General features: G+C 35.2%; 1 protein-coding gene across 1 annotated transcript; it reads left to right on the forward strand.

Moving 5' to 3' along the window:
* Window positions 1-3659: 3659 nt before the first annotated feature.
* On the forward strand, window positions 3660-6197 carry LOC139893580 (WAT1-related protein At2g39510-like). Its single transcript, XM_071876750.1, has 6 exons — window positions 3660-3981; window positions 4065-4325; window positions 4410-4659; window positions 5315-5476; window positions 5570-5721; window positions 5812-6197. The coding sequence occupies exons 1-6, from the start codon at window positions 3803-3805 to the stop codon at window positions 6038-6040; spliced, it is 1233 nt and encodes a 410-aa protein (XP_071732851.1). The 5' UTR covers window positions 3660-3802; the 3' UTR covers window positions 6041-6197.
* The last annotated feature ends 3477 nt before the right edge of the window (window positions 6198-9674 follow it).

The following is a 9674-nucleotide window of genomic DNA, read 5'->3' on the forward strand; positions in this document are numbered from 1 at the left end:
AGAAGAAGAAGATGATGATCAAGGAGCTAGTTCTCACTCAGCTCGAACTGGTGATGATATGGAAAACTTCAGCTTGGAATATGAAATTGAGGTTAATGAGAGTGGTGATATTCTGCTGTCTTTGAAACGAAGGGAGATTGCTGACGATGAACCAATAAGGGGGAGAATGAAGAGGACAAGGTTCAATGTTAGAAGGATCAATGTGTTTTCATCCAAGGTTGTTGCTGCTAACACTCAGTCATCCACCCTGAGACCTGAGGTCCAACCAACTCAAACCTCACAGGCACCTCCAGTATAACCAACTCAACAACAGACTCAACAAGCTCCACCACCACCGGCTGTTACTACTGAAGCTGGCAGCTCCACGACTCTTTCTGTTCCCAATTCTTCTTTGGTCAGCCTTCAGGAAACTGTGCTAAGCCTGGTGAATAAGTATGAGAAGATTAAGGCTAAGAACAAGAAGAAGAATAACGTGGTTAATGAGTTAGAAGCTAAGGTGAATAATTCGACCAGTGAACTGGAGAAGTCTAAGAAGGAGGCTGCTGATCTTAAGAAACTTACTGAACAACAGGCTAAGGGGATAAGGTGCTTGGATCGTCGTGAGCGTAGATTTAAGAATACGCTGGAGGTGGATTCTCAAGATGGTACTATTCGTCAAAAGCCTGAGCATATTGGTGATGATCTTGTCTCAACTGAAAGTGAATTCTCCTCCAACTCATCTTCTGATGGTCTTGAGAACGTAAGTCAAATTCAAGAGGTACATTTTCTAAACCTCTATCCGTTGATATTCATAAGTTAACGTATTTTTTGGACAATCAAGGTACAGTGATCAGCTCGCTTAACTATGATGTCGAAGAGGGAAAAATTGTGCATACGATGAGTGACGAGGAGATAGCTAGGACGTTTGGTATAGAGGTAGAGCAGTTGATTGCATGTGAGAAAACACCAAATACAGCTAGTACACGTGAAAACAGACATACAGGTGATGACAGTGCTGAGGAAGTTATCATTGAAGATGCTTCTGATGATGAGGAATCTGTGAATGAGGCTAATAAGGAAAACTTACCGGAGTTTGCTGATTTGTTTAAAAAATAAAGTGATGATGTGTCGAATCAACAGGTTGACGAGAAGCGAACTTCTGAGGAGGGTGAGTCTTCAGGTGTAAATAAGGAGGGTGAGAATCTTGATACTGTGAATAGACAAAAGAATCAAGAATGGAGGGAGTATCAGAAAACAACCAAAACATAGTTTAAGAAACTGCCGCTGGAACCAAAGTATAAGTTGTTTTATGATCGAACTGGAAATGTTACTGGTGGTAAGATTCTCAGTTGAGCTTTCTTAAAAGATTTGAATTGCTTTGCGGTGAAAAGGAAAAACGGTGTTGACTACTTCAAAAACGCCGCTGATTTCAAAACCCTGCCGTATTTTGAGATGATGGAACTTGCACGCTTACCATTATTGTACTGGGAAACAAATGGTTGGGGTGAGTGGATGCAGTTCAAGATCAAGAAGGAATTCAAGAATGGTTGGTCAGTGTTGGCTCCACAGTTTCCAAAGATATCGTATCGAATTGATCAAGACGCTGGTAGGAGGATTAAGGTTGTTAAGTATAAACGTGCAAAGACGATGAAGTATGCTCCGGTTCGCAAGATGCCACAGAATTTCGGTAAAAGGTTTAAGTGGTGGTACTATGGGCGAACTGAGGAGGATGCGATTCTGTTGGAATCTGGTGATAATCTGGACCAGAATAGGATTATTGATCCGAGGTGGATCAGGAATTTATGCAGAGCGGATATCAAGGTGTTGCGACGATACCCGATTTTTCATGAGTTGCAGAACATGGAACAGGCCATTCAGTTCCACAGGGTTGTTCGCACTTGTTATGCATATGATCTTTGCACCTAATGTTTGTTTATCTAATGTAGGTAAATGTGGATTTTATCGTTTTAATAATGAACTGGGTCCTAGGGGGAGTTTGTTGGTGCATAACGTTAGTCCCAAGTTCATTATCGATGTTATATGTTGGTTTATATGTGGTGTGTAATAATATACGAGTTCTTATACGTTTAATGTTTAGTTTACACACTTGGAGTGCAACCACACGGATACAGAATGCATCCGTACGGGTCCAGTGGGCAACCGCACGGTTGCACGTGCTGTTAGTATTTAATGTCCAATTCGGGTTCATTATTAGGGTTACGAACTTTAAACCCTTCTAAGCATTGTATCCGATTCCCTGGTCGTCTAGCACTCTTGTGAGTTGATCTTAATCATTCTAAAGTTAATTATATCGCTAAGATCATTGTTTCAATTAGTTGTTTTGATACAAAACCCAGTATCGAGTTATTCCGCACTCGATATCGTAGTATTGATCGTTTAATCCTGTTTACACGATCCTACATTAACCAAGTTAAAATTTACACGCATGAAATTATCAGTGTATTTGAATCTCGTGTCGAAGTAAAAACAAAACATTCAATTTTCACCACTATAAGATTTCATGTTTTTAAATTTTCAAAAAGCCAATTTTTTAAAATTTTATTCAATCGAAATCAAAACACATATATTCACAACTATATTTTAAAAGAGGGCGGTCCAAAGGTGGAGCAACCCAATCAACCGTTTGAGGCACAAAGTTTTAAGCGGGTCAATTTTTTTTATTTAAACAGACACAATCTGATATTTGAGAATAAATAGGTCCATAAATAACAATCAAATGACCCAGAAAAAAATCAAAGTTCATTGGTATGCTAATAAGGTCAAATGGTCTTTTTTAAATAGATTTTATTATTCGTTAGGACCAAAAGACCTTTTTATCCACCTCATTCTAGGTACATAAAATCTTGGGACCGACCTTGTTTTAAAACCACTATTCTATCCTTAAGAAATTGTCATGACAAGTTTGATATGACATACACTCTTATCCAAAAGTAACGGTTTTTTGCTAAATTTCATTACCAAAAACCAATTCTTCTGCTATAGTTAGCTCATTTGGAGTGTGTATTCTTATGTTCCCGTTAAAGTGCACCCGAGATAAGAAACTTTTATCATATCGTACTATTTATGCAAAGGTTGTTACTTTACCAGTTAATATGCCAAACTTAGAATCATCTCAATACTTTTAGACTATGCTGGTAACAAAATTAACGTGACAAGGGAACTTGTGCTTTTTCTGTAGAATAAAGTATATGAACATGGAAAAACTTATGCTATAATGCACGCATCTTAAACTAAAGTCGTGAATCTATAACGTTTTTGTCGATGCATCTTGTCTTTAATATATAGATACCAACACATACAAAACTTAATTTCGTTGTAAGTGGTTAATAAGCTAATTATATGCTGTATTCTTGCTTTTATATCCATTTATTTTATATGTTGAGATGAGCAAATAGACATGTGTCTTATGACTCAAATTTTTAATAAGATAGTGTATGCTTGCCAATATAAGTTCAGAAGGACAAGATAATAAACAAAGATGATATCATCAGCCTCCTTTTATAAAAGATGATCAGTTTGATTGATTAACTTTACTATTTGCTAAGTGGCATAACTTTAAAATAAATAAAGTAATCAAATGGGTTTCCATCCCTGATTCCATTAATGACAGTGGAGTCCTGCAATTTTGTGCAAATGGTGATTGTGGTAGAATACTCCTCTTCCTCATGACATGCAAACACATGATGAGCCTGATACGATCCTATAAATAAACCCCATTTGCTCATCCATTTTTACTTACCAAACACACACTTAAACACATAGGACATACACATAGAAATAGCTCATAAACAATAAAAACAACATGATGTTTGAAAAACTAAAGCCATATTTCTATGTCATATTTTTGCAATTTGGGAATGCAGGGTTGGTCATAATTGCCAAAGCCGCTCTTAATCATGGCATGAATCACTACACTTTTGCCACGTATCGTAATCTCATTGCCACCCTTGTTATCACTCCTTTTGCTCTCTTCTTCGAGAGGTGATTATCTCATTCTCTAGATTTCTTTATATTTCTTAATTTTTTATTATTTGACCGAGTGTTTAATATTTCTTTATTGATAGGAAGGGGAGGCCAAAGTTGACAATTTCAGTCTTTTTCAAGATAATGTTGTTGGGCTTCTTAGAGTATGCTTCTAAATTCAAATTTCATGATCATGATCACTTGTTATACGGAATGTTTAATTTATTTTCTTGTTTTCTATATAGGCCGGTTGTCGATCAAAACTTATACTATGCAGGGATGAAATATACAACTGCAACATTCGCGATAGCAATGTGCAATATAATACCAGCCATGACGTTTCTTATGGCGTGGATATGCAGGTAACGTTTTTTCTAACTTCTACGCATTCACGTAATCTTAATGTAGTTCATAATTTCATATACTTATTTGCTATTTTGGGTCAGGTTGGAGAAGGTGAATATAAAGAAAATTCATAGTATTGGGAAGATTGTTGGGACACTAGTTACAGTGGGAGGTGCGATGATCATGACGGTAGTTGCGGGGCCTACAATTGGATTGCCATGGACTAAGGGTTCAACTACCACAACCCAGAACCAATCTGCTGCAACATCTGTTACCCCCGAAGACAATATTAAGGGCTCAATTATGATCATAATCGGTTGTCTATCGTGGAGTTGCTTTTACATTGTCCAAGTATGTTGTTTCTCTCCATAGCAACATCGTTTAGATTAAGTGTCAAAATGGGCAAGATGCATGCAAAAGTTTTTTTGTCCAATAATATTTTTGTTTTTTCAATTAAGCTAGATACCAAACATAACTAAGATAAGATACATTGTTTTAATAATAATATATGATCTTACATAAGTTTTATGCACTAATCCTTTATTCTACCTTTTGTCCGTTTACCCCGTTTGTTCACCTTTTAGCCAAATCTTTACTTTACCTTATTGTGAACCATCACAAGATGGTCTTGCAGTTGACTTCATCCTCATACGGGTCTCATGTTCAAACCACACTAAAAACACATCTTAGGGTGGACGCGAAGAGGGTCGGAATTGGTCAACAGATAACTCTGTTATGACACGTACATCAGACCAAAAATCCCATGCTCACCCCGTGCAACTTGAATAGAAAAACCTCATCCGTTTACGTTTAGTTTACCCATTTGGTCCATTTAATATTTAGTGAAACTTTAGTTCACCCATTTATTTTTAGCCAATTAATAAAAAGATAACCCACAGAGACCCATTTCAAAGTATATGAATCTAAATTGCTACCTCTAGTTATGATTATTATTACTAACTTTAGTAAATACTAAATCATTAACTAAATAATCATTGTTTTACAGGCAATTACATTGAAGTCATACCCTGCAGAGCTTTCTCTTACAGCTTTAATTTGCGCAGCAGGGACATTGGAAGGAAGTATAGTGACCGTAATAGCAGAACGGGGAAATAACGAGGCTTGGAGACTACACTGGGACGCTGGACTTGTAACCATGGTCTATGGTGTAAGAAAATTTAGAAACTTTTTTGTTTTATTGATAATATTATTATTATTACATTTTTAACTTTGTAATTTATTTTTTTGTGGTTAAATGCAGGGAGTAATCTGTTCCGGATTAGGTTACTATCTTTCAGGAATTATAATGAAAGAAAAAGGCCCAGTTTTCGTCACTGCTTTTAACCCTCTAAGCATGGTTATCGTTGCAATTCTAGGATCATTTGTTTTGTCTGAACAACTGAACTTAGGAAGGTATGTCATTACCATCAATATTAATGACAGTACAAAAATAATCTTGTGTGCGAACATAAATAATTGATAATGTAAATGTTGATTATGTAGGATTCTTGGAGCAGTTGTGATCGTTTCAGGGTTATACTTGGTGATATGGGGCAAGAGCAAAGATCAAAGTCAACCTAACGAAAAATGTGACCCAAATCAAATTCCGCCGGTTAATCAACAAATACCGTTGACAATACCTAACACAAGATTGGGAATGCAGGATCCAAATAGTCTTTTGATAGCAATACCACCAACTAATGAGATGATTAAGAAAATTAACGGTAATTAGAATGACTATATGTGCGTTTATGAGAGGGAAAAAGTACACATTACTTGTACTACTGAACTTCACTTACATCTTGAAGTTTTTCTATTCAATATATTGTGCAATCGTTTTGATCAATGTTATGCACAACTTGTAGTCTGCAATTGTTTTAATTTACTTTCATGTTTTTCGCAAAAATAAATAAATAAATAAATAAAATGATAAGCACCACTTCTTGCCTATCACATCAAAATTGGCTAATTAACACGAATCAATTTGTCTACCTATTGGTTATAGTGCTTGTCTACACACACTTGTACACGCATGTTGCACTCACACTTGAGAATAAACCATGTAAAGTTAAGCTGACAATGCAAATTAAGACGTGAAACTAAATTAAACATCAGTTTCAAATGTCTTTATACTGAAAAGTTAAAATCATAATTTGTATGATAAACAATAACACATGGTATAGTTATTGAACGTGAGTCACACATTGCAGATGCGTACGGTTTTCGTAAGATGTAGGAAATCGAGTAGGTTGGATAGAACTAGCTAGAAGAAGATCAAAAGGAGACATCTTTTGAGATGGGCCATACGGGTCGGTTATGCATCCGGACTATGTCGAAACTGACATTTTACATGAACAACGTAAAGTGTAGAAGCGAATATTTAAGAAAAAAATAAAATAACAAACATATTAACATACTGATAATAATGTTTACTCCCCTTTTCTTTAAAGTTCGTAAAATAAAAGTTTTCTAGACTTTCCTGACTGGTGCATTTATAATCTATAATCTACAGTAGCCTAAGTCTGCTAAGGTATATTTTATATGCATACTGAGCATATGTTAGTAGGGAAACACACTATGATCCATTCAACAAATATACTACTCCTCAATATTCATGTTTACAATCATCGACCTGTTGGCACTGGCAAAAATGTGAAGGGAGAAGGGGGCACCCGCCCCCATTCGATTTGTAATTTTTAGTGCAAAATTTTTGGATCTTTCGATTTTGCCCCCAGTGGCAAAACACTTTGACCACTGTTCGTAATAGGAATAGGCGTCCTGTCACCAACAGCTACAGACACAAAAATAAAATCATTATAAACTCTACTAACATTGTTTACAGATGAGGATGGATATGAGGATGCACATGTATCCATGTTCCATCTCATATCACCACTGCAGAATGTTGAGGTTGCATTACCTGACAGATGAAAGGCATATGATACTGAGATGTACCATTGTTGAAAGTAGCATATGGCTTTCCTGGCTGGTTGTAAGAAGTAGGCCCAGTAAAGTGAGCAACCTTCGGCCCAAGAGGAGTGGTGGAGACAAGTGCAAAAATTTTAAACTGTTAGGCCGCTTGTTGGGCCTACTGTGGCTAAGGTCCAACATATGAGAAATGTCCAGGCAACCATGTTGGGCAAGAAGCCTTTGTTGAGCTTTGAATAAAATGTTGCATTTGCGCCCCATAAATACTAGAGTTAAGCATGGGCCCGTTAATATTGTCCTTATATGTATTCCACATATCGAGTTTATAGGAGTTTTAGAGTGTTCTCTTTGGTTGCTTAAGTAAGGCAGAAATTCATAACCTCGGAGATTGGGAGCAAAGTAATGAGAAAAAATTAATAACCTATAATAAACTAGTAAAGAAAATAAAATAATAATGGTATTTGACTAATCAGAGAGTGACCGTAGGGTGAAGTAAAAATCTTATTGATTTATTGGCTTGGATTAAATGAATATTGCTTTGAGAGCATGAAGACCATTTAGTAAAGAAATTTTCTTTTCAATTGTGGTGTAGTGCTTAATTTTTTTTTCCACTTCTGAGTGGTGTTTGAGTATGACGGCAAATTGATGCAGCCGTGGCCCGTGGGAATGGGTTGTTGGGGTTTTGTGATTTAAGGATTTTTCTTTTGGTGATTATCTGATACCATGGTCAAAGGTAATTATATATATTTTTGCTTGATAAAATACATACAATCAATTTATTTATTTACCTTATACATTAAAAGTAGTGACATATGTTGTAGTTTTAGCTATATTTGATTGTAGTTTTGAACTTGTGCTCACATTACAACTGTTCCCTCAACTTCGCCTATATTTTCACAACAGTCCCTCAAATTTACACTTTTTAATGGGTAAAAAATGTAAATATATAATTTAATTAAAATATAAGACATCAACTCCACCCGAATTTATAACGGACCCTATTTTCTCGCTGGGTGCGAGTTAAATTTTTCAGAGACCACCGTTCAACTTGAAAAAATCTTCTGAACCCAACGGGACTAACTATACGCGAAACGGACACTTAAAAAAAAACGCTAAACACAACGACAACATGTATCTTCCCGCTCGGCACGAGTTAAATTTTTTTGACGGTACGTAGACTCGAATTAATTTTATGAACAAAAAGAAACTAACCACGTTCGAAACGGGCGTTTTTTAAAAAACGCTAAACACAACGACAACCCGTGTCTTCCTCCTCGACGCGAGTTAAAATTTTTCGACAGCACCATTAGACTCGAAATAATTTTATCAACAAAACGAAACTAACTACGTTCGAAACGGATACTTTTTAAAAAACACTGAATACGACGACACCTACAACGACGCTTAACACAGGCCCGTTTTCTCCTATGTAAATACACAACGCTACATTAAATATGAATACGCATGCCGAAATCCTCGCCGCAACGCGCGGGCCGGTCCGGACTAGTTAGAATATATAAGCAGGCATAACCCTAACTGCATATTAAACTGGGCCGGGGCCTTAACATTGAATTGGACACATGGCTAATAATGGACTAAAAATGAAGTGGCATATCCAATTCAGTTATACTTTCTATACAAACTTACGAAGATATATCAACTTTAAAATTTGGGAGAAGAAGATACAAAGAAAATTTTAGTTATATTTTCTTCATACGAACACTCATTTAATTAATTTAAAATATTAAACACTCGTAACTCAACGGTTACAAATTTCACTTTTATGCTTACGAGCCCCCGTCCGAATTTCTTATTACTATATATTATATAGTTATACTAGTTTTATGAGCCCGTGCGTTGCACAACATTTGTATAAATTAGTAGTCGATAACTTTAATATTGATACTTATCAAATGTATAATACAATTACAGTAATAAAATCCTTTATTAGTGATACTATTTGTATCGCAAACATATATATTGAATATTAATGCATAGATTATGAGTCCGTCCATTGAAATCATTTTTACTTCAATTGACAAATATTTCTATAAAACACCAAACATGAGCCCTTAAAAAACATCGATCGTTAAGAATAATATTTTATGTACGTCTCTAATTGTATATGTTTTTAGTACAAACTAATTCCATTATATCACAATTTCAAACGAAGCAAAGCAGACATACATCTAAAGATATATAAAGATTATCAAATAACCATTTTAATTTCAATTGATAACATGAGCCCGTGCATTTATAAAATATTTTACAAATATTATATTAATGTAATTTGTTAAATTTTTGCACAAACTGCAAATTAATTTTATATTATATAAAATATCACTCATAAATACTATTATAAAAATAATGCTAATAAAGAAATATCAATTTTATAGTTTTTATTACAATAAAAAATAGTGTAAATTGTTTACAATATA

The sequence above is a fragment of the Rutidosis leptorrhynchoides genome, chromosome 2 (assembly GCF_046630445.1).
Source record: "Rutidosis leptorrhynchoides isolate AG116_Rl617_1_P2 chromosome 2, CSIRO_AGI_Rlap_v1, whole genome shotgun sequence".
NCBI lineage: Eukaryota > Viridiplantae > Streptophyta > Magnoliopsida > Asterales > Asteraceae > Rutidosis > Rutidosis leptorrhynchoides.